Here is a 27533-nt window from a genome sequence, read left to right as displayed (position 1 = left end):
TATATTCGTTACCTCATTATCTGCGGATGCGGATCAACAAGCTGCGGATATGGGTGCAGATACGATACATATACCACAGATGCGATTTATTTCGTATCTGCGCAGACTTTTATAGATGAGGATTTAGTTTCATTTCTAAGAATCAGTAAATCCCAGTTTGAATCAGATTATGAGAAACTTCGCATTCCTGAGAATCAGTAAATCCCAGTTGGAACCAGATTATGAGAAATTTCGATCATTAATAGGGTTTAGTATTACAACAATTTTGTAAAATGTACACTCATGTCCAAAATTACTGTCGCATGTCTATAAATATGTTGTAGGACTATAAACTGATAATGAATTCGCCCGGTATTTCTTATAATGTCAGTATGTGTATAATCAGCAAAGACATGTATGTGGCAAATTTCATGTCAAAAGAGCAGTAAATAAGAACAATAAAAAAAAAAAACTTTCTTATCCATTTAGGAACATTTTGTTTTACTCATTCTAATTTTCGTATTTATAATACTTTTCCTATGAAATTTACCACAAATATACATTTCCCGATTATACACATAGTATCAGTATTAAAAGTACTCTGCAAAATCATTATCAAATTATATTCTTATAAGAAGACAGTTATAGATATGCGACAATCATTTTGGACATGAGTGTACCATTATTGCTGTTAATAAATTATTCGAATATTGTTTTTTCTTCTTCTTCTTCTTTCTTCGGCCCTCTACTAAAAGGTTTTTCCATCACTGATCTAAACCAATAAACCTAACTTTTTATCTTCTTCTGTACCATCTATTTTTTAAAGTTTAATTTGTTGTGAAAGAAAAGTCATTTAATAAATTGTATGTTTACCCAATGGTCTTCATATCTTCCATAAGCAGCTATAATGCTTGTTAACATCGCTTGAGTAATAGGAACTCTGATTACTTTCATGAAATCTGATAGCATTTTTCTACCGTTCTAGATAGCATTATTCTAGCAGTTAAACTTTTCTGAGAAATACAGCAATTTCCCCGACTCACGGCATACTTTAAAAAACCTTTCCCGGACTCATTTTAAATTCGCTGATTTTTCCATTACCTTACTTAGCTTTTACGGTCAGTGCGAACCCTACATAAAAGGATGCATGCAGAAAGGCGAGGAGGAATAAACTACACCAATACACCCCACGTGAATTTCTGACTCTAGTGATGTGTTCCGAATACCGTACGTACTTGGGCTTAACTACCTGGTATCGAGATCATACTGGAGTTACTCTTTGTTCATTAAGTACATTCTGTTTCCGAAAAATCAATATTCGATATATCTCTTTATTACAGAGCTATTATAGAAATAATGACTACTAACCCAACAGCTAAGCATCGACCTGATGGTGAAAAACGACAGCAAATCATCTCATCATCCCGCACAGCAATAGCCTCCGGATCAATATCTCCCATCAAATTCCAGATGCGAACAAATCTGTAAAGAAACAAAATTTCAAATAAATTAATAAGTGGAATTCAAATCAATTGACATTTTTTTTAAAACCTTAACTAAGGAAAAGTATTCATAGAAATGTGCTTTGATAAGATTTTAACAAATACTGCGTCTCATAACAGAGATTAACTCATATTTGCGTAAAACCTAAATCTAAAAGCAATTCATCACCCTTTTTTTTTTTCGAACTGTAAACTAAGAAAAAAAGTTCTGACCTAAAAACTAGAAACAGCCATGTAATCAGAAGCCTTGCCCTTTATTAGCAACATTATATCACGTATATCTGAAGACTTCTGAATACATGATCATTTCTTAGTTTTCGGTTCGGAATAAAAGGAAGCTGAACTATTTTCGTCGTTGTCTTATTATTTTTTTATTTTTTTATTTCTTACTTTTCAGTATGAAATATAAAGTACTTAATTTAGAGAGAATTTATTTAATAAATAATATAATAAAGTTCAACTATGGTTATTAATATTATTTATGAAATAAATTGTACCAACGTAATTAAAAACCCGCACTGTCAACATCTTTCCCTAAATTTTATTGATCCTCTTTCTTTTCCTTATATATACACAGGTATTAATGAGCTATACCGACAAACTCTTTAAGAGGTGGTTCGTCGCATCAAATAATAATAATAATAAAAGTGAGAACGTAGGAAAACGAAAAACTGCCTAGTTCTGGAGCTAGGACCGTCGAAAGCGTAAAGAAATACATCACAGCATGCGTTATTTCAATCATGAACAACAGCGTAGCTGGTAGTTCCGAATACTTTCGACTTTCAGCCCATGTATTTCGTGTTTAAGGTTATCAATGTTTAGTTTCTACCTACTTGGACCCATTTTTAAATCCGTACATACCTGGAAACTCTGTTGGAAGTGTCTGGGAATTATGCTCTGTGAGGAAGGACTGGTGCTTCCTTGCGCACCATACATCATTCCACATTGCTGAAATATGAATTTCTGGATGATGTATGTCTGACTTCGTTTACGTTTATATGGACCACTACTGCATGGTTCCTCGCATTCAATATTACATATGTTCCATTTTTTGCACGCTTTTGGACGTCCTAGCTTTGAAACAATACTATTTTATCAACAAGTTCATTTAACTCTTTCTTATTTTAATGTGAGAAACCGCTTCGTAAAGTTTGTCGGTATAGTCATTAATGTAGGGTTATTACCCGCTCCGCTGGGTTAAATTAAAAAAAAAAAAAGTAATATGTTCCATTAGTCAGTCACTTTTACTACCGGTATTACTAAAGCGCTCTTTGATATCGTTCATTTTCGATCAATTTTATATGCCAACTTCTTTCCCCACCTCCATATTGCGTGGCTGAATTTGGATTTAAACGGTATCAGAAGTGTCACTGTTCATCACAGATATCCCAAAAACTACGGATTCGGCACTAATATCGGTCATTTTAAATGATTTTATATATATCTCCTCCCTCTCCCTCATGTTGCGACCCACGGCATGGGAAGTGTCACTGTTCATCTCAGCGGCCCCGAAAACTATGGATTTGACACTGATATTGGTTATTTTCGACCATTTTCAACTACCTCCCCCAAGGTGCGGGGCTGAATTTGGATATATATGGCATCGGAAGTGTCACTGTTAAACTCAACGACCCCGAAAACTATGATTCGACCCTAATATCGGTAATTTTCGATTGTTTTTAAATATCTCCCCCGTCTCCTAAGTTTAACCGTTTAAGTGATATTATAAAAAGCATGCCAGGTCCGAACTTCATCTATATTAAAAATTTGATCGAGATCGGTCGGGGAATTTAAGAGTGATGAAGTCACAAAAACAGTCACTCTCATATTAATTTTTTCTATACATCTGTCCCCCTTCCCTTCCCTTCGTTGTGCCGTCTAAGTGAAATGACGAAAACATCCCAGGCCCGAACCTTATCTATGTTGAAAGTGTGATCGAGATCGGCCGGGTGGTTCGAGTTATTACGTTTTATATATTTCCCCCTCTCCTAAGTTACACCATCAGAGTGAATAGATAAAAACACTTCCAGGCGCGAACCTCATGAATATTGAAAATTTGATTGAGATCGGTCGGGTAATTTAAGAGATTAAGAGTCACAAACATAGTCACTTTCAATTTTATAATATATCAACGGATTACGTTGAGCTGAACAAAATAGTGTGCTTAAGACACGCTAGTTTCCGAGAAAATCGAAAAAATGTTTATATCGTGAAGAAAGTGTGTCCTTCATTGTTAATCTGATGTAACTGATAGCACTTATTCTGTTACAATATATTATTTATTTAAGTACTCGAAAAATACACTTTTAAGAAAGAGATTGTATCAACTGTTGTTTGACTTTTCATTAACAGTGAGCACCACCTACTTGTAATCTAATTAACAACACCAAAGTTTGACTGTACGTACCCGTCGTCAGCAACACTCGCCAAAAAGCTTCCGTTCTTGCAATAAGAAACACCTCTCACCCAGGCACAGTTCAGTCCGGAAGCAAAAATCAGTCTTGGAGGAGGATATATATGGCACATAACTCGAACAACAGCCCCTGTGATACATAGAAAACAAGTAAATTATTAGTCCTCCGTAAATTTGTAATTACATACTTAGTTTTATAATTACATTAATCCTATCAGCAATTCACACCACGTCACCAATTTTTACAGCCTAAGCGCATATTAGTTCATCGTTGTTCTCAATGATACGATCAACAATAATACTACAAGGATAATACGTATTAAAAAAACTGGGTACACCAAACAACGCTACGCGCATAATGCAACGAACTTAATACAAGGGTCGTCCAGAAAGTAACAAGACGATTGTGCATCGCGCGCGACGCCGATCCCCAACCACTGTAATCGCGTGCGCAGCAGTTAGTCCTTCCTTCACCTCAGTGTAAGCCGAGTCTCATTGCTGTGCAGTCACGCTACTTGTTTTTACAGCGATTCAAAATGGCGGCGTCAATCGAAAATCCCGCCAAATGTGAAGTATTCGTTTTTTGAACGCGCAAAAAGTTAAGCCTATTGAAATTTATAAGCAAATAAAGAATGTTTATGGTGATAGTGCAATGAACGAGTTATCAGTGAGTAAATAGTGCATTATGTTTAATCAAGGAAGACCAGCGTGCATGATCAAGATCGGAGTGCGAGTGCATTACTTGTTACGGAAGAACTGAAGGAAAAAGTCGAAGAAAAAATTCAGGAATACCGACATTTCACTTTGAGCATGTTACACGAAAACAGTTCACAAACGAGAGAAACTCAAGCAGTGACAGCCTAGCTCGAATCTTCGGCGGCAGACGATTATAACATCGGCTTTGAAAAAATGGTCCTACGTTACAACAAGTATCTTGATAACTATGACAATTACAAAGAAAAGTAGAGTAAGGTCCTGTGGATTTGTAAATATAGTTTTGGGCTGATATCTTTTGTTTTTATTTAACCATGTCAATACGTTCTTTACTTTCTGCACGACCTTTGAATATTCCCTGTATTATTTCTAACTCGGTTTCGGGTTTGTCAACTGTTTTAAGTAAACTGCTCTTGTTAATTGACCACTGACCTATCAAAATTTTACTAACAATATCACGCAACCATTGAAGTATTGAATATTACAACAATGTGGACTGGAGAGTAATATACGTGTCTGCCACTGTCAATTTATTAAATAGAAAGTCGTGCCATCCACTAAGTCGTTAACAAGAACTTAACAAAAAATCATATATGAGCTAAATAAATGCCGAACAAGTTTGAAAAATAAAACAGTATTTCGTGGAAGGAAGAAACGTGGTTTCCAATACACATTTCCTTATGTAGAAGTCGTCCAAAGGAAAAATGAAAATAAAATATTTTAAGAAGCATAGGATACCTTGATGAATTAGAATAATTATACTAATATACAAAAAGAAAACAATTTCGACGTAGTATGGTGAGAAGAAGAAAGTGCTTTCACAGAATTGTATTTTCTGTTTCAACTTTGATGTCTTCCGTTCGCGTCTTCTACGCCTGGGCTGTAAATGGAAACGGAACCTTAGATGTATTAAGTTCCCGTGAAAATTAAATAAATGTTTTAATTCAGTGGGTTTCCAGAAGAGAACCAAACTACATTTTGACATCATTATTTCCGAACATCGTTAATTGCTTGATCATTACAAAGTGGAAACGATGTTAAGCAATTGTGAAATGATAATTCAAGAAAACCAACTACAACAGATATGATCCGAAACCTATTTCTTCTCTCTAACTTCGCTTCCACTGCAATATTGGTTCCGGGGATAGAATATATATATCTTCTCAGAGAGTTGGTTTCGGTACCGAGTTTAAAACTGATTTTATCACAAAATCTCTCTGGATTCCGCCTCTGCAATCGGTTTTCCGGGTACTTAAAATCAGCAGAACCTATTTACGCCTATTAATTCCGTTAGTGTTAACAACACTGTTTTACGTCCAAATAAGTGAAACTAAAAGATATATATCTTCCAAACTTTAATAACCACAAATGTCTTCACCGCAATCTCAAGATGTTTGAGTTTCAGAAACTACCAAAGTAAAGGCTGCAGTATGGTGTGCAAAGAATCAAATTCACTAATTTTCTTTTCGTTAGATCTATTGAGTGCCTTTGCTTATTTACTTTAAATAGGGTGAAGTTAACGTCTAGGACTAAGATAATCCAATTTAGCTTGGTCTCTATTACGGGAAAAGTATTTTAGGAGAACTTTACGAGCGAAAGAACATCACTTCAGCTACTCCATATACATCAAGCCAAATCTAATTTGCTGCATTACATCATCACACCAAAATGGCTGAACGGATTCTTTGCAGATAATTTATACGCTGATAGATTTCTATTTCATTTACTTTTATAAAATAACCAAGGGCAGAGGTAATTGATCTTGTCATGAACCTCTTGTGAGGAATTTTATAATTATAAGCCAAGCTCAAACAGCCAAATCTGCTACGTCACTGAAAATTGTTAAAAATAAAATATGTACACAAAAGACCAAGATGAACGATTAGCCTGTTATAAGTACAGTTGTTTTACATACTTTTAATGTAATTAAGAAGGAGAAGCGGCACTTTAACATGTTTAAAGTGTAAAACATAGTAGGAAGATTGTAAGAAACATTGAATGGTCTAAAGTAATACACTGTTAGTAGTAAAAAAAATGAATAAAAAAGTGAAAGTAAAGCTCCCCGATACTTATCGTCTAAAGCGCCATCTGCTTCTCAATTGATCTTCCCATAGGAAGCGTGCATACCACCTACATTGTTGCAACAATATAAACGTTGATCTCCTCAATGTTGATGCTCTGTTTTGCTTATATTACCCTCGTTAGTTTATTTTCACATTTCTTATCTAAATGGTTATAATTCTCAATCAGGTTGTCGTTTATATTTATTGAGAGAAGTTATACGTTGCATATTACATAAATATCTGTATACTTATTTTGTACCATATAACAAGCAAGATGATCGTGTGCCTGTGTAGAAATTGTTGCAGCAGCAAGTGAAACACAGTTTTCAGAAAATTCTGTGTTCTCACATTTATTTTCAGATTAACAACATTAATAATAACTAATTGAATATCAAGTGATACAAGCGGACGTGTGGTGATCAAGATCACAGAATTGATCGGTATAATTCATGAATAATATGATATTCTCCGTCGTGCAAAGGCTCCATTGTCTGCTATGACTATCAATGACTAATGGCAAATATTCAAGGTTTCAGGAATCAATTTAATAATACCCTATTTCTCTCATGGCCAATTGTAGGTGACTATTCAAAAGTCTGTATATGCTGTGAATTTTTCCCGCTTAAGGCCGAGTGCGAAGAACTATTATTTCTAAGTGAGGGTTGACAGAGGGAGCAGCCCCAGTTACGGCCAGCAAAGGATAACATTAAAACTAGAATACATAAAATAACTTTTTTTAGCTAAAAATAATGAATTAAAAAATAACACTGTTTTTTTTTCTATTCTATTGGCAGTGAATCCATTACAATTACAGCACTGAGATTATTTTCTGTTAATACATCGCAATTGCATTCGAACGATCAGACCCCCAACTTGAGCTGGTGGACAACTATCATATCATGTGTTACAGCTTATTGCGTTCTTGGCCTCCAGTGCCAAAAAACACAGTACATAAGAATGAGAGGACAACGAAGGGTCTACTGCAAACTCTATTCATATATATATATAATACAGCAGACTTACGATTATCTGATCCCCGATTAACCGAACTTCTGGATTAAGCGAGGCAGTTTTAAAAAATGCAAATTACACTTGTGAAAGATGGCGCGCATACTAGCTGTTGCTGAACTGATAGGTCCCAAATCTTTGGATTCATCCGTCTGTTATGAAACATCGCTATAACACTTCAGCATCAAAGAGAGACCAAAAGATGTTCCAGAAAAAAAAAAAAGACTAAAAAAATAATTTTGCATGGCACTGTATTTATGTAAAAATACTGTTTTCTTTTTTTTATGTTTCAATATACTGTATTCCTGTGTATAAAAAATGTATTGTCATTTACGGTACGTACCACTGTAACCAATAACGGCTGATCTCCGTATTATCCGAGTTTTGGTGTATCCGAAGTAGGCTTAGTTCCAATTACCTCGGATAATCGGAAGTCTACTGTATGTACGATATTGAACAAGATAAAGAATTACTGAGCACATAAGTCTCAATTCCTACATAAAATGGTATACAAATAGTAATAACTCTACATAGCACATAATTACCACATACCTGTGTACGCGTCCCATAGGATAACTCTGGAATCCCACGACGCTGTAGCCAAGAGTGCACTATCTGGTGAAAAATCACATGAAACGACATTGTGATGGTGTCCTTCAAGTTTGCACTGCAGTTTGTACGTCTCTGTATTCCAAATGTAAGCCTGTGGAGAAACAATTCTGTTATAGCTACACCTCTTTCGAAAACAAGGATGCCGTGATATTTTTAACAAAATGTGATATAATAAAATAATGTATATTCTTCTGCAACTAACTACTGCTCGGTTTCGTCAATTTGCAGATACACAGTTTCAGAATATTTTATCCTCAACATTTTCTTTTTTATGTTTTAGGCCTTTTTAGCACGTAGCTCTGAGACTGGGCCCCAGAACTCAACTTACACTTGTAGGCATACTTTGTCTACAATTTGTCTTATATATCTTGAACTAGATCGCAGTTTTCAAATCAGGAACTCAAAACTTTATTTATTTATTTACTTTTAATTTCGATAGCTTATACTTTCGAAAGGGAGAGTTTTGTGTTCCATTTTTATTAAAAGTTATGTCTTTCAATTCATAGCAAATCATGTCTTCAAGTTCAGAATATTTTGCTGCAGTTTGTAACTGTGAATATAATATTTAGTTTGGCCTCGTAAACACACATATATACTATATGTCCAGATTTATAAAACAATAATGAATATTTTCACAAAAATTACGAATACAATTATATCAGGATTTATTAATTATGGTTTTGTTCCACATTTTCAAGTTAATATATAGGAATAGTTTCTTCTAAGAGTGACGTATGATTCTAGTAACTACAATTGATTTCTATCAAGAGCATTATTGAAGAAGTCAAAACACTATTTTCCATGTAATAACCTTGAATTTTTTTCCTGTAGCAAGAGTTATAAATAATAAAACAGGGAAAACAACCTATTTTTAAAATTAGAAATTCTGCTTATACGCCCATCCTTCAACTGTACTTTATTGATATTGAATACTGAGTTTACCAAGAAACAAAATTAATACTTTACAATAGGGTTGCATACAGTATTGCAACAGAAAGGTAAATGGGGGAAAAACCTTGGATAATTGCTGCACTACAATTAATTTACTAGTACTTGTATTGCTATAAAATATTATCTTTAGTTATGCTAAAACGATGGGCCTTATGGAAAGGAATATAACTTCTTTACTACTAAAATTTTACTACGACAATAAGTAAAAAAGTAAATTTCGTATTAGATAATTTATTATGTAAAACTTTTTTTTGTTATAATAAAACTAAATAAAGATGTTTGCATATTATATTTTAGAAGCTAATACATTTCCATATCTAAATGATTCTTTGATATCTTCTTTAGAGCAAACGTCATCTTGAACTACATATAGGTGACATTTGCTCTGATGATAACATTGCAGAACTGTTTAGGTATTGAAATGATTAGCTTCTAAAAATATAAATACGCAAAGATAAGTGGTTTATTCGATTTTTATTATACACTATTGCGTATCATACAAAATACGAAAACTTCAACTTATTAATCACACTTTCAGTTGACACTTAAGTATTAAATACAACAAGGAAGTCGTACGAAAAGATACATAACTTCAGTTCATTTTTTGTTTATGATGTTTTCAGATTTATAGATAGTACTTTAAAAATGAAATGAAATCTTTCACTTTTACGTTCCACGGTTATGCCGGCTAGGCTAAAGGAGACAGTGATGATGAGAAATGAAGAAAATGGTGGAATGAATCAAGTGGGAGGGAACCGGAGAACGCTCTACCACTGAGCCACCGCGGTCCTTATAGATAGTACTCGATTTCGAAAAAAAAATAATTCTTTTGATCATCTATTGTTCGGATGCATGATGTCTGTTAAGGAGTTAATTACATTTTATCAGGTTTGTAATTAATCTATTTTTAAAAAAATAATGTTTAAATTAATGAGTTACAAATTTGAAAACTTTTAATTTGACCAATTATATTTTTCAGGAGTTAATTTTCAATTGATTGTCGTTATAAAATTTGCAACATTAAAAACATTTTTTTAAAAAAAATTATATGAAATTAATATTTCTGTTTTGTGACACTGTCAATTTTGTTCGAAAACAGTAATTATTTATCATACCAGAGCCCCTGCTGGAGTTCTGTCCATGTGTTTTTCCCATACCCCCCTCGAAAGAGAAGGAACAAGTTGCTGTGGCCGACATTCTTCAATAGGGACAGGATTGCCACATTGAATTATTTCACCAGCTTCTCTGTGCACTGTCTTGTTAGCCACTCTAAGTAGCCCACGATCTTCACTCGCCAAAACCACACGGCTGAATGCCAAATTGGCAACACAGCCGAGGTCATTCACTTCTTTTCTCTAAGTACAGAGTAAGCTTCCTCAGTACGAGGGCGGCGGAGGCGGGGCCGAAGTATGTTTCACATATTTTCCGAGGGCACACTTGAAATAGAGAAGCTCTAATCGACAAATTTTCTCATGTCCTTCACTTTATCCATTAAGTTTTACATTAACTTTCACAAATCAAAAGCAATTCTCATTGAAAAGTAATGAAAATTATCATTTTTTAATTTTAAATCTTAATACAATACTCTTGAAGTTAATTTTAATTTGAACCGTTTTCTTCTGACATTATTTCTTTTTTTCAATTTAATCAATTACATTGATATTGGCTTAATTTTTAATGTTAATCCGTTAAATTTTTCATTAATTTTCCAACTATGTATTTTAAGCTTACAAAAACCTAACACTGGAACAGAATCTTAATTAATCGAAAGAAATACGTAGTTGTGTTATTGTTTTGCAACATTTACGTTTAGAGGGGGGAAGGTAATTTCTTTTTTAATCTAATAAATTAATATAAATTTATAAAACTATATTACTTTAAGTAAGCAGAAAATAGCTAATAATATAGCATATAGATCCACATACTTGTGAGCATATTTAGTAAAAGAAATATATTTAAACCATCGTTAAAAATATTTTGCTTTTAATTATACAGAGAGGTGAGATAATACACAGACAAACTGAGCTGATAGTAAACATGAAATTAAGCCAGAAAAAGTCGAAAGCGACAAAGTTTTTCCGTGAGAGGCGTTGAAAGATCAGCAAAAGCACTGATATAATACCAAATATCGTATGAACACGGAAATATATTGCTGTCGAGTGAAAAGATAACACACAAAGTTATGCCCGACAAATGTAATGATGCATAGATGGGAGTAGAGAGGTCGTCGCGATACGAAGATTTATACAGAAAGACGGAGAATACACACACACATATTCCCCATTTGTGAAAATCCATGTTGCGCGGCGACCACACTGCTCTCATCTGTATATCATCACATTTGTCAGATGTGATTTTCTGTGTAATCTTTTCATCCAACAACGGTATCTTTCCGAGTTCGTAAGATAATTTTGTATTATATCAGCGCCTTCGCGGTTTTTCAACGCCTCTCACAACGATGTCACTTTCGCCCTATGTTTTTTTTTTGGACATATTTTTTTTTTTTTTTCTTAATTTCATGTCTGCTATCATCTCTCCTCTAGTTTGTCGATGTACTACCTTACCAGCCTTGAAGTTTATATTCCTATTCAAATAATAAAAAAGCTGAAAAGAAAAATTGTGCTTGGAAGTGATTTTAAAAAATAACCTTAAGAGTACAGTTAAAAAACATATCAGATGTTCGTATGGTTAAGCAGCAGCTGACACAAGTTGAGCAGTTTGAAAGTACTCAATCATTGTAATTACAAAACACATTTATTCTGTAACGCAGTAAGTAACGTGAATGATACCGAAAAGTCAAATATGTCTAAACACGAAGTTTGAATGCTAAGCTACAATTGTATCACACAAGGAACGACAAAATGTCGCATGTTAAAGTGAGTGTTGCGTCATAAGAGCATTGGTCCTCAAAGCTATTATTTCTAACTTTACAGATCCGAGTTATAGACAGCACAGAAAATGGATGAAATGATTTACTACGTATTATTTTGTATTGATGTGATTAAGCAATATTCACTTACAAAACTGTAAAGACTATTACGAAAAAAAAAAAAAAAATCAGCATTGAATTCTGAATTACATAATTTTAATTACATAACTTTGTGCAAGGAAAAATAAACACAGACAATCAATAAAAAGAATGTCTGAGTATCTGAATTCTTTAGTTTAGTCAGTAAAATATATCTATCGATATATACAGAGTGAATCAAAAGTCTGGACACGGTGGAATAAATCGAGAACTTAACTTCGGATCGAAAAATCAAAAAACACGTTTTTAGTAATATTAAAAAATCTATCTGATGAAACCAAACTTGACCCTCTAGACCCACTCCCTAGGGGTTGGAGTGGGGTCAATTTTGAAATTTCTAATGGAAACCCCAATTTTTGATTGCAGATTTGGATTCTACGGCCCAAACTATGTAAAGTTTCATCAACACTTTTCCGTCGATGCATAACATGGCGCAGTAATCGGGGAAAATAAATGGCCCCTAAATACTCCCATTTCGTTCATGAGCTTGGTACCTCTGTTCTCGTTCAGTGTCACTGGTTCACTTCTCTGTTCCTTCACGTCACTGGATAGAAGCACAACACACAGACAGAAGACACAGAGAAAGGCACACCTTCTTCATTGGGGCTTCGGGCAATATCAGTGTTGCAAACCAGAAAATTCAAAAGCGGCGAGTAGAGGACAAAAAATAAAACAATTAAAAGTAAAAGGAAAATTGAAGAAAAGTATAGCTATTGAAGTATCTGCTTATTGCACTATGGTGTTTTCTGACTTCTGTGTCTAAGATGAAAATGTATTGATATAACTGTTTTCTAATCGCTAAAATATGACATTCATTAGGGTCGATTGTACCATTCTCTGATAAAGATAAATTATCGGAATGATCCAACCTTGTCGCGGTAGTAGATCTCCTCTTACACAAAATAACACATGACCACTGTGACCAGTGTTATCTTATCTGACGATTAAAAGATATCAGGATAGTGTAGAATTGGCCCTATAACGTGCAAATGTTTCAATGGTGTGAAATTATCAAAAATAGCCTGTAACTGTCAAACTAATTTATGTTTGAAATAACAGGTAAACCAAAAGTTTGGCCACGGTAGAGTAACTGGAGAAATACACTTCTGATCATAAAAGCGCAAAAAAACGTATTTAATATGTTTCAAGAAGCTATGCGATGATATCAAACGCAACACTCCGCCCCCACCTTCTGAAAAGAAGTGGGGGGGGCAAGGATTTTTCAAATGGGAACTCCAATGTTTTATTGAAGATTCGGAGACTGCATCCCAAATAATGTAAGGTATAATCAAAACGTTTTCGTCGATGTGTGATATCATGCTGTAATCGGCGAAATTAGATGCTCCCCTCTTCGTTTATGAGCTTGATATTAGCCCCGACCGTCTGTACAAGGTGCAGTATTTTGAGAAATACGCGTCGGATCAACAAAGTTATTCAATGGTACCAAACACGATACCGCACCCTACCGCTAGATGGGGTTAGCTGAAAGATTTGAAATGGAAGCTTTTATTTCTTATTGCAGAGTCGGATTCTGCGCACAAACCTGTATAAGATTTAGTCGAAACATCGTTGTGGCTGTGTGACGTGGCGCTGTAATGGCGAAATCAGGAGAACTTCCTATATGAACTTTAATTAGCTTCAATTCTGTAGACGTGATGAAAGAAGTATACATGTGATCAAAAAACAAAAGAAAATGTGTGACTATTGGGTTTTTTAGGGTGTTTATCGTTCCTTTTCCGCAGTGGGACGAGAGAGACGGTACCTACAGTTGAAAGTGAGATCCGAACCTCTATTAGGTTTTGGAACCGAGACGTTCCCCATGAACAATTGCCGACGAAGTTTGTCCGACCGTCGTCGATTATTGGGTGACAGCAGCGAAAAGGGTGTGCTAGTGCTGGTTCAAAGGCGGCTGCCTATTTGTCGGCTTGGCAGCGAACACGGCAACTATGAGACAGACGGTTGTCTTGGCCCAGCAGTGGCACGACGTCGTCCCCCGAAGCGACGGCATCATGATTTTCGCCATCATTTCGCCTGATTTGTGCGAATAGTCGGACTGCGACTCACAAGACTGCTCGCAGTCTCGCATAGTTTTAGAAGGGTGAAATTATTATTGAATTCTTTCTTTACTTCTTCTTCTCATTATTATTATTATTATTATTATTATTATTATTATCTGCTAGTAGTTGTAGTAGTAGTAATTGTAGCATTAGTAGTAGTTGTAGTAGTAGTAGTAGTAGTAGTGATAGTAGTAGTAGTCTGTGAAGGGTAGTAGTCTGTAGTAGTATGTTTTATTTTTATTTTTAATCCTTTTATCCTTTAATTTTTAAATGTCTATAATGTGCAGTGGCGTATTTAGGGGGTGGCTTCCGGGCTTAAGCCCCCCCGAAATCTTACTTAGTATAGTAAAGTAAATGAAATATCTTGCAGAATTTTCACATTTCCAGGCAAAGTCCCCCCGAAAGTTAGCAAAGTCCCTCCCGAAACAAAATCGTAAATACGACATTATTAATGTGTCATCAATAAATTGATCACATCGGACCCTAGACAAGATTAGATTCTGTCGTTCCAATATAATTTCAAAACTAAAGGAGTTACCACTAAAGAGCATTGTGTGAACAGAGTGCACATTTCAATACATATGTACGGTACCACCTTAATTTCGTGGCATGGATGGGGCCACGGTGGCTCAGCGGTACAGCGTTCACCTCTGGTGCTTGGGGTCCTGGGTTCAAAACCTGCTCCCGCCAAATGAACTTTGTGGTAGACAAACACCGTGTGCGTGAGTTTTCTCGGGGATCTCCCGTTTCCTCCCACTTTCTTAATTCCACCATTTCATTCATCTCTCTCATAATCACCGTCTCCTTTAGCCTAACCGGCAAAATCGTGGGACCTAAAACTCAAAAATTTCATTTCATTTTCGTGGCATGGAGTCCTCTTAAGTACGTTGATCGAACTTTCGTTCGGGATAAACATGACGAAGGTTATAGGCGTAACCTGTAATTTGAGCATTATAGTGGAGCATTTGTACAAGAAGTGATACCTGTGTGTGAGTGTGTGTGTTATTCGTTTCATTATTGTTTTCTCTTCTCACATGCAACGTATGGATGTGTGAATTATAACACGTTTAGTGGCACGTGACATGGGATTGCAACATTGGGATGGCATTGCTCGTTCGTTCATTCACATGTTAAAGCGACGTTCACCTGAGCGATTCGTTTGTAAGTGGCAGGTCGTTAACGGTGACGGATCTGTTGGTAACGATTCTCGGTCTAACAGCAAAATGTCTTTCTTTTTCACCCCAAACAGTTAATTTATTTTCGCCGATTATGGCGCCATATAATGCATCGACGGAAAAGTGTTGATGAAACCTTACATAGTTTGGGCCGTAGAATCCAAATCTGCAATCAAAAATTGGGGTTTCCATTTGAAATTTCAAAGTTGACCCCACCCCAGCCCCCAGGTGGTGGGTCTGGAGGGTCGAGTTTGGTTTCATCAGATAGTTTTTTTAATATTACTAAACACGTGTTTTTTGGTTTTTCGATTCGAAGTTAAGTTCTCGATTTATTCCACCGTGTCCAGACTTTTGATTCACTCTGTATATATGACCTGCAACTTCAAATCGAGAATCAAATTCAGTTATCCCGCACGAAGGGTGAAATTTTTTGAACACGAATGCATAATGCACAACTTGCACAACTGCTTGTGTCTTCGTTCTTATGACATTTAAAATGTATTCCATTGTGCCTTATTGTCAAATTCATTCCTGGATATACTCTTTTGTCATTTAACTGCTTTTATCACTAAATATTCATAAAATACATACAGGTATTTTAAAATAAGTAATATTTTAATGGGTGGTTGAACTGATTATTCTGAAGAATAGACAATTCAAATGAACATGTGATCAACTCTCAATAAATCTGGCAATTTACTTGTCTGAAACTTTTATGATGAGTATTAAAGAACGACATTTATTTTATATTTAACTAGCTGCAAACACGTACCGGGTTTTAATTCAGAACCTGAATAAAAAGTGAGAAATAGGATGTCCTTAAAAGAATATCTCCACAACCAATCCATTGTCCGGGTATTTATCCTCTATTGCTATGTAAGCTCGCATAATTAATACGTAATATTAGTTGCATACAGGTCAGGCGTTCTTAGACACCACCGGAATTGTGCATACATTTTGAAAAGAATACGTATAAATACCGAAAATAATTCATGCATAAAGATATTATTAACAATAATGAATGTAACTGACAACTTATTTTCGTGAGTAATGTTATATAACCAAATTATCTTAGAGGGCAAGTGGAGAGCAGAGAATTTTTGTTTGGAGATAGTTAAACTGTAGAACACCTAATATTATAAATCGAGAATTCAAAGATTTCTCACAATCTTTCGTTACTTGAATGAAATACTGTAGTTTCAGCAGCTGTTTGGTAATCCAAAGAATATCTTTACACACTACCTTGACAAATTTCGATTTGCTTGCTGAGACAACTTCTAAAGTAAAGGACAAACTGAATGGAAAATGAACTAAGTAATGGAATATTACCGGACAACGTGTGAAGGTTAAGAGCCTGACATATTAAAAATAATAAAAAGTTTACCATTTTTCTTTTGCTTGTTTTTCACAAGTGAAAGGAGATAATGAAATACAACTTAACACAATCGTAGATAATGTTATTCTACGACAGAAAATATGAACCTGAAGAATTTTCAATGTTGCTATCCATAAAAAGTACAGTGTTGCTAGAATAACATTTCCTCCAAAATCTACGTTAAGGCTGCGACTAGAGGAACGAACTCAACTGCATTTGATTACGTATGTTGTCTTGGAATCCTGTGAACTACTTTTTAAATAACAGCTGTATTTAGTTTGTAATAAATAATATAGTTTTAACATACAGTAATTAAAATTAAATAATAATGTTATTTAAAAAATAGTTCACAGGATTCCAAAGCATCATGATACGTAATCAAATGCAGTTGAGTTTGTTCCTCTAGTCGCTGTCTTAACTTAGATTTTTCTTGAGGTTCATATTTTCTGTTGTAGAATAACATTATATATGATTGTGGTAAATTGCATTTCATTATCTCCTTTCACTTACGAAATACAAGAAAAAGGTAAATTTTGTATTATTTTAGTATGTCAGCTCTTAAGGATCTAAAAATATATCTTGGTCTCTTTACTATCTCATGTGGGAGAAGCTACTAAGAACAGCCGTTGTCCAAGTTTCGGACATGTTAATCGTAGTTATGTGGTACATACACATGATAATCAAGTTCCTACTATAGAGACAAATATTACGATTAGATTTGGAACACATGAATTATCCGCCCATAAACAAATTTAAGGACTCCAAAGAAAGAAACTGATAAATCAGATCCGGGGAATGGAATAGCCAAGGAAAAAAGATTGATGTATTTATTAGCTGCAACGCTGTACTGTGTAAGAGTATGATTGTGGTGCTTGTTTTTTTACCGCATCCCAGTGAAAATGACTACGGCATTAGATCTATGTACAGTAAAACTATCAATAATACATTACAAATTTCGACAGCTCCTCTTGCTATGGAAAAAGTACTATATAATAAGACATTAAACACCTGTTTCTGTATTCAGTTACTTTAAACGAACACACTATTCAAGCAATACATGATGTACGTTCTTTAATACTGCTAAGTTTCAGTGTAACCTCTGAATAGATTGAGAATTTGTCTCACATTCATATGAACTTCATAATTATTCAGAATACTCAATACCGTCTTTTATAAATCTGTGGAAAGAAAATGCAACATTATAAACACATAATGCAGTACATATTATATATATATATATATATATATATATATATATATATAATGTGTGTAGATAAAGTGTTCATACACAAATCTATACAAATACACAATTAATAAAATTGCATGGAACATGAGTCCAAGTGAGCATACCGTCAAAACTTTTTTTTAATCACTAACAGATGTGAAAGTGCACAGTTCTTGTACGACTGTGGCAACAACAACTGTTCCTCTGAACCTGTGAAGGAGACAGATGTCAAGGCAAAATGATTTCTACAAAAACAAATTATATAAAGTGCTAACAGCAAAAATAACAGAATAAACAATACTATAAAAAGAAGTGGATATCAGCAAAAAAAAAAAAAAAATAGGTGGCAGTTAAAAATTCATTCGCTTGCACACAAGCCATACTGAACACTGAGAGACATTAAAACAAAAGGAGACATGTTGTAGTAAACTGAACTGCTTTTTTTTTTTTTTTTTTTTTCAGCAGAAAGCGGTCTAGATAAATATTGGGAAGCTTAGATATTCGCTGCATAAGAGTTGTCAGTAAAATTAGTTAAGTTTGATCCATTTCCTTTAATACTAATAACACAGCTCGTTCGTGTCCCTAATACTCATGTAGCTTTGTAAATGGATCATTTCGCAAGGCTGTAGGTTGTACGTGCCATTTTGAATGAGTTTAAAGTAGTACCTTTATTTTATTTTATTATTTACTTCTTAAGTTATGTGAAAATTAAGAAGGAGAACGAGTGGAGACAGATGGTATGAATTATTAACAGCAACATTTAACATGAGCCATAAGCATTTTTCATTATACAGGGCGTTTCAAAACAACACCGACAACGTTTGGGAAGTGATTCCTGACACCAAGATAAGACAAAAAGTATAGACCAACCTCGGTGCACAAATGCGGAGTTACAGTCTGCCGAAAATATGAAAAAAATATGTTTAAAGGTCCATAGCTCCAAAACTATGGAACCTACCGTAGTTGGGTCAAGACTTCATTTAGGAACTAATATGTGCGCTATCCAAAAATACAAGTTTCAGAGTTCTAAGTTACTCGCGCAACAATTTTTATGGAGACAGTTTGACTACGGGCATATAATCTGAAGTACTCACCAACTACGTCTACTATAAGAATTGTTGCGGAAGTACCGCAGGGTTCTGAAACATGGATATTTGGATAGGGCACATAGTAGTTCCTAAAGTTTTCGACCCGACTACGGTAGGTCCCATACTTTTGGAGCTATGGACCTTTTAAAGTTCATTTTTTCATGTTTTCAGCAGTCTATACCTCCGAAAGGAACCATTTGTGCACCTAGGTTGGTCTATACTTTTCGTCTTATTTTGGAGTCAGAAATCACCTCCCAAACGTTGTCGGTGTTGTTTTGAAACAACTGTATAACAGATCTATGAAGTTGTTCGAGAACGAAAAAAAAAAAAAAAGGGCGGCATAATTGTGCAATGTAAGGGGTACACGCTACTGAAAGTATGCCAATGGAAGCTTCATGGATATATTAAAGTTGTACTATACCTATTGTACTAATAATTGATTTCCTTATAATCATCGACCACCTTATGAAGTTTTCGATTATTAATATAATACATGATGTCTAACCTTTTGAGGAGTTATTTGAGTAATTATGAGTTTGCAATTATACAAGTATCAATTATAGTTGATTCATCTTTTCAAAATAGCAATGGCAAACCTTCAGTTTAAAAAAAAAAAAAAAAAAAAAGAAACACTGTGATGCACCTGTATGTACGGGTAAAGTTATTAAAATTATTGCTGAACAGGTTAAAATTTTCAATTGATGTTTTAAATTATACTACCAAAGAAGATACATGTTACTATCGAAAATTTACGTAATTTAACGTCAAGATGTTTTGTAAGGTAAGCTTAGAGTTAAAAGATAAAAGTTTGTGACATCATGAACATCAGTACTAGAAAAAAGTGCTTGAATTTCTTGTCATTAGACGTTCAAAATTCAATTTTTTTGAAGTAACTATTTATTGGGTGAACAGATTTATAAAATAAAACAAACGGAGCACTCGGAAAACTGGTGTAATTGACAGATCACCTAGATGTAGTAACTGTTATGTCGTTATTCATGCCAGTGATAGTAGTAACTGTAATGTTGTTATTCATGTCAGTGATAGTATAACTGTTATGTCGTTATTCATGCCAGTGATGGTAGGAACTGTTATGTCGTTATTCATGCCAGTGATGGTAGGAACTGTTATGTCGTTATTCATGCCAGTGATGGTAGGAACTGTTATGTCGTTATTCATGCCAGTGATAGTAGTAACTGTTATGTCGTTATTCATGCCAGTGATGGTAGTAACAGTTATGTCGTTATTCATGCCAGTGATAGCATAACTGTTATGTCGTTATTCATGCCAGTGATAGTAGTAAATGTTATGTCGTTATTCATGCCAGTGATGGTAGTAACTTATGTTGTTATTCATGCCAGTGATACTATAACTGTTATGTCGTTATTCACGCCAGTGATAGTAGTAACTGTAATGTCGTTATTCATGCCAGCGATAGTATAACTGTTATGTCGTTATTCATGCCAGTAAGAATGAAGTCGCTAGTTTTTCAAAATAACTGGTTGTTATTTATCTAAGCTTATTCCAATTTTAATTTTTATATTATCTTTTATCACTTAAGAGGAACTAGATAGAATTAAGGGCATCGACTGTCTCTTATTTTATTATTGTATCACTGCGTTTCTCGTAGAAGGGTTGAATTTTCATATCAAATACTGTTGAAATTCATACAAGAAATTACTATAGATATACCACACTGACTTGACACCTAGTCTTACGTTCAAGGTGCTGCTATCGGCTGTAGGATTTCCACTCCCTTTCTCTCGCTTAGCAACAGCTGAACCCTTATTGGCTCAAGTGGGGGGGGGGTCGAAGGTGTTAGCTTTAGTTCGCACTTTGGCCACGGCTCAAGACATTTTGGCAGCACTACAGAATGTTATACAGTACAGTTCCAAAAGCAGTGCATTTTGCATCCCATTTGCATATTTCTCGGGACACCAGACGACTTCTGAAAAAAAGGGACAATCCCGCTAAAAGTGGGACTTCTGGTCACTTTAAACTATTAGTAGGCAAATTTAAATATGACATCCATTTTTGGGGTATTCTGACCCAGTATACTAAACGTAGTCAATAGCGATTAATACTCCTTATTTCAATTGTGGTGAGACCAAACTGGATAAAGGGATGTGAAACGAGATATTCTACACTATTTAGTTGTTTCTATCATTCTTTTCTTTTTCTTTTCCTACCGTTTCGAACATTTTTCGCAGATCTTTCGTTCCACTCAATTTTCATTCTTCTCCATAGCTACATTTTGAACGATTCTAGTTGATTTTCATAGATTTTATATGAATTCCATATTTGCACTCAGTACAATACAACACTCGAGACGAAACATTTGATAAATATCTGCAGAAAAGTATACTTTCTTTTTCAATTTCTGTCCTTTGTTTCCTCATCCACATTTTAAAAAACTAATACTGGAAATTTGTCTATGTTCTACATTCTTTTGACCTAACTTTAACAGTTTAGATTTTCCTTTGCACCACCTACCGGTCACTGCTTTAATGCAACTGCGATTATTTTAATAAACTCTACATTGTAACCACGAGTTTGTTCTATACAAAAATCTTACACACAATATGCATTCTGTGATACGAATGAGAAACTAAACAACAGACAGTAAAATAATACTAAAGAATCAATAGAATCAAATGTGTCAAAAAGATTCTTCCTTCGATGGAAAAAAATTCTCCAAATAATTAAAGAACTGTGTCCCCAAAATGGTGTACCTAATCTATGTCCTGAAATGGTTCCATTAGCCGTATTCTTTTTTTTAAAACAAATATTATACTTATATGCAAAATACCTTACAACTGAAGGTACAAGTTCAATGAGTAACTTACTAATAATTCTGTGCTAGTACTTAAGACATTCGTAACTACGTATGTTTAGCTTTGTTCTCCGCACTACGAACAATTTGAATCGTTCAATTTTTATTTATTTATTTATTTATTTATTCATTCTACATACGATGGACAACATTAGTTTTTCAGCAGTCTCGTAATCTGCTCTATATGTTGTGCTCAAAATTCTCATTTTGTTGCGTTTGTAGTTAATTTTCGTAATAAGAAATTATACACAGAATAACGACCTAAACCAGGTAACACTGCACAATTATTTAGTTGGCTGAAAAGATGCCTAGAAGTATCAAAGTCCGTAAGCTCGACACTGTGTGTCTATCTTCCTATTCTTTACCATAGGGGCGCGTAATTTTGTTGCAGTAATTGTTATATTTATATGTAAAATAAGTATTCATTGTACGTCTTTTGAGTTTTTATACGAAGATAAAAAGTTTCTCATTTTATTTCCAACATTCACACATTTCATCTTAGAAAAAAAGTTTTATGGCGCCTTGATATAAACAATGTGTATCAATAGAAACAGTTTTAATTTTAAAATGCACAATTTGAGCGTTGGAAGTGCTTAACAAATTCAAGCCATGCAAAAAATATACGTATTTCTATCGAGTCTATCATTGTGTTTCAAGCAGTGTACTGGTAAAAGCCCAAGAAAATTTACTTTTATATGATTAGAAGCCCAAAGCATATGCCAGACGTAAAAACAGTATCTAACCGAATATTTTCACATAGATCTTATTGTGACTGTCTCCATGTTTTTAAGTTCTCGTAAATAATGTAAAAATCAATTAAAGATATTAACATATATACTTAAATTCGTAATAAATTTAGATGAGAATCTCGCATATACTCAACTACATTATTTGAAGCAGATATACACTTCACGTCGAAAAACAAATTATGAAAAATGAACCATTAACTGTGTTATGATGGTTCATTTCCCATAGTTTAGTTTTTGACGTGAAGTATAGATCTACTTCAATTTTTCTTTAAATCCTTTTCCCCTTCCTACATGCTTTTACCTTTATAACTTTACTTCAGACATAAGTTGAAAGTACTACTTAATTTTTTGGACTTCGCGGTGAATATGAAGCTTTTTATTTTATTTTTATTTGCTATGATTATTACTGTATCACCACTCGCGATTTGTACCGTATATATATATATATATATATATATATATATATATATATATATATATTTCAAGAAAGAAAATAAGAACTGTTCACATGATACATACATTCTGATTTTTCTTCCATTATGATTAGCTCAAACTAAGGTCAATAATTCTTGCAAAGGAATTTTCCTATAATGAATGTAAATAAGCCTTGAAGTGTTTACTATTATAGACGCATCTCAAAATTTCGGCAACTTGCAATGTCCTCGAGGGAGCAATTAATAAAAACGTATTAGGTACAAATGGTCCAACAAATAAGTACACATGGCTTCTACGTTTATGTAACTGATCTTTTAAAAAAATTTAAGTCCAACACCAATGAACCTTGTCGTAATTTAATGTCGCCTTCTCTTAACCTGTATTCTTTGAAGGCTTATTACATGGAAGTGGGAACTATCCTGAATTTTTATTTGTCACAGTAATTGTAGCATCTATCGTAACGCATTCTTACTGAGTGTTCCGCAGAAGGCAACAGCAGAAGCTACCGAAGTTTTAAGCTCCAACTACAACAGTAAACACTAAAAGTTTCGTTCACATTTATTACGAATATTATGTATCCTTTGGGTATGATTACCAGATGTTTCTTACTTATTTTTAAACAGAAAACATTCCATATTCAACATACTCTTAAAGTAGAAGCTCTCAGCCCTATTTCGTTATAATTCTGTAACCACATGAAATGACTTACAGTGTTATTAACACATTATTATTAGTGGGTATTCTTAATTGAATCAATGAATTAGGTATTACTGAAATTATAACACGCACTTATCTACAGCTTTCCACTTCTACTGAACATTCAAATATTCGAAAGTACACCGTGCTCATAAAAAAAAAAAAAAAAAAAAAAACTATACTTTAAAGTGGTATTACATCGCTTTGGATAATCGTAATTAAATAAAATTGGTCACATTTGAAAGAAAAACTCAAATATTTTTACTGTACCTCATATACATTGACTGTGGGCTCCATGAATGGCGATGCAGACATCAAGACAATATTCCCATTCACACCACACACGCTCCAACATATCTAATGAAATTGACTGGATAGCAGTACCAATAAGAACTTGCACTTCTTGCAGATTTTGAAGCAATGGAGGTACACTCATGTCCAAAATTATTGTCGCATGTCTATAAATATGTTGTTGTACGAATATAATTTGGTAACGAATTCGTCAGGTATTTCTTGTAATGTTAGTATGTGTATAATCGGCAAAGACATGTACGTAGCAAATTTCATGTCAAAAGAGCAGTAAATAAGAACAATAAAACAAAAATAAAACTTTCTTGTTCATTTAGCAACATTTTTTTTTTTTTTCGTATTTATAATTCTTTTCCTACGAAATTTACCAAATATACATTTCCCGATTATACACTCATAGTATCAGTATTAAAAATACCCTGCAAAATCAGTATGAAATTATATTCTTACAAGAAGACAGTTATAGATATGCGACAATCATTTTGGACATGAGTGTACATAGTCACAATCGCATAAAAAGAAGTCTCAGACCACCAAGTCAGGCGACCTCTGCGGCCACTTGTTCTACAATTCCCACATTGACCGATGGTCACCCTAAATGGCCTTTCCTTTGATGACATATACATATGCAGCCACGATCCACAAACTTACGGCACCACATCAAAACTGACGTGTGGGGGAAGGGGGCTACTAATGTTGAAACTTTCGCCTAAAAGCGAACCTGCGCCAGACTCTGCGTGCTGTGATATTCCAAAACACATCAACTTTGTTCTTGTGGGGGTCATCATAACACCTTAAAACTTATTCTTTAATAACAACACAACACAACGAAAGGAAATAAAATAACGTTAGCACATTAAGGCATAACAGTACAGAAGCATTAAACCTTCCCAAGTGACCTCCAGCAAAAACAGCAACTGCCTGCTAAATATCCAACAATGAACCCATATCGACTAATCACAAAGTAAAAATGAGTGAATTTACTTTTTCCCTGTTTGATCCCCTTCATTACTGACATTGTTGTAAATTGTTGACATGCACAAAAATATTTTGAGTTTTTCTTTCAAATGTGACCAATTTCATTTAACTACGATTATACAAAGTGACATAATACCACTTTAAAGTATTATAGTATTGTTATGCACACGCTGTATTTTAGTTTGTAACATTCCGTGGCACAAAGCTCTATTAAATATTTATTTTTATTAACGTGGCATTTAAACCTAGTTTTAATTACGCTCATTCAAAAATACTATTCACTTAGATCTGGCTCTACTAAAAATTAAATTGACAGATAACTGATTTAAAAGAGTAGTAAACTCCACAATATACATACATTTCGATTCGAAACCTAACTTTTTATTTTTTTAAATCCCCACTGTAGATAGAGGCGGAACTTCACTATATACCTTACTTCTTTTTCTTAATTATTGGAAATAACATAATGGGAGAAAAAAAAATTGTGGCAATTACAGAATGTAGGCAGGTTAATATTTACCAAATATTGTTAAAAGAACTACTGTTAACTTTCGACGCTTTCCATGTGAGACAAAAGCTTGAGAGCAAACATATGTGAAATCAAATACTTTCTGAATATCGAAAATACTGAAAGCTACGTATTTATAAGTATTTAAATTGCACTTCGTATATATAAGATAGTTTATTTTCAAAATTTCCATTACTCTTCATTGTCTGTGTTATTCACTTATTTTTTTTTAGAAAAATGGAAAGATTGTGGAGTGTTAACAGTCTGACATACTAAAAATAATACAAAATTTACCATCTTTCTTTCGACTATTTTTCATAAGTGAAAGAAGATAATGAAGTGCAACTTACCACAATCATAGATAAAGTTATTCTACAACAGAAAATATGAATCTGAAGAATTTTCAGTGTTTCCAGAATAACATTTCCCTCAAAATCTAAGTTAAGGCAGTGACTAGAGGAACGGACTCAACTGCATTTGATTACGTATCATGTTGTCTTAGAATCCTGTGAACTACTGTTTAAATAATAGTTGTATTTAGTTTCTAATAAACAAAATAGTTTTAACATACACTTATTAAAATCAAATAATAATGTTATTTAAAAACTAGTTCACAGGATACCGAACTTAGATTTTGGAGGAAATGTTATTCTGGCAACACTGTAATTTCTATGGATAGCAACACTGAAAATTCTTCGGGTTCATATTTTCTGTCGTAGAATAACATTATCTACGATTGTGGTAAATTGCATTTTATTATCTCCTTTCACTTGTGAAAACAGGCAAAAGAAAAATAATACATTTTGTATTATTTTTAGTGTCTCAGGCTCTTAAGCGTGGTTTGTCTTCTTACTTTTGTAACATTATTACAAGCTAATTAAGTATTTAATGAGGTCAGCGTCAGACATCATGTCTTTGCACTATCCTTGACATCTGTTATACTTAAATTTGTTATAAAGTCATATTGAACTGAAAATAGCATTATAATTAAGTTTGTAGTATTTGGGATCAAATATTTCGGCACCATAAAATAATTTAATGGTTCGAGAGACCTGCATTTCCTGTATTTATCTTCAAAGAAAGTAACAAGATCTGAAGAAAAAATAATAATAATAACCTGGTAATTGAAAATCTGTACCATTTATCACAGAGCAAACCTTCAAAATAATATATTCTCCAGATATATTTCATTCCTTGAAGATGAAATTAGTTAGTCTCGAAGCCTTTAAATTACACATATGGCAGAGAGGAATATTATCAAAATACTAATTTTCTTGTACAATGAAGATTAAAGTATTTCACGATACCGAACTAGAATTGTTTTTCATAACGGAACAACTTTTCTCGTTCGTCATAAGTCTGGACAAAAATTTAGTAGGAAAAAAAAATAATAATAATTCATTTGCTCTTAGACTTCCCCATCTAAAATCCGACATTGAGATGTGCATGCTACGTCACATCAAGTTACTTTTTTTTTTTTTTTTTTTTTTTTTTTTTTTGTACAAACTTATTACGAACAGAGTTTAGATAAACATGCACTTCACTGAATGCAGTTAACTCATAACACCAGATCATTTCATGGAGGGGAAGCAGTTTCACGTCAGTGGAACTTGCATGTACGAATATTATGTATCCTGTTTGAATCTGCACAGTCTCACGTTGGAAATAAATACAGCACACAACGCAGCCTTTCAACTGTCTGTTAAATCTAATTCCTGATCCACTTGAACGAGTATATAACATACATCATACATTGCCATATTTACTTCATTTCTAAACAAGCTACTTCTCAATTTAAATAGGTTGACACTGGTCTAATACTGAAATTAGAGATA

General features: G+C 33.9%; 1 protein-coding gene across 2 annotated transcripts in view; it reads right to left on the bottom strand.

Moving 5' to 3' along the window:
- LOC145694639 (WD repeat and SOCS box-containing protein 1-like) overlaps positions 1 to 27533 on the bottom strand; it is a 63015-nt gene that overhangs the window by 2960 nt on the left and 32522 nt on the right. For both annotated transcript variants that reach the window (XM_081771052.1, XM_081771053.1), the window contains exons 7-9: positions 8232 to 8382; positions 3889 to 4024; positions 1348 to 1461 (exon numbers count right to left, since the gene is read on the bottom strand). In XM_081771052.1, coding sequence (XP_081627178.1) covers positions 1348 to 1461; positions 3889 to 4024; positions 8232 to 8382 — 401 coding nt within the window. The remainder of the gene's footprint in view (positions 1 to 1347; positions 1462 to 3888; positions 4025 to 8231; positions 8383 to 27533) is intronic.

The sequence above is a fragment of the Thermobia domestica genome, chromosome 9 (assembly GCF_964235325.1).
Source record: "Thermobia domestica chromosome 9, izTheDome1.hap1.1, whole genome shotgun sequence".
Lineage (NCBI taxonomy): Eukaryota > Metazoa > Arthropoda > Insecta > Zygentoma > Lepismatidae > Thermobia > Thermobia domestica.
This window is presented reverse-complemented; position numbering and strand designations above follow the sequence as displayed.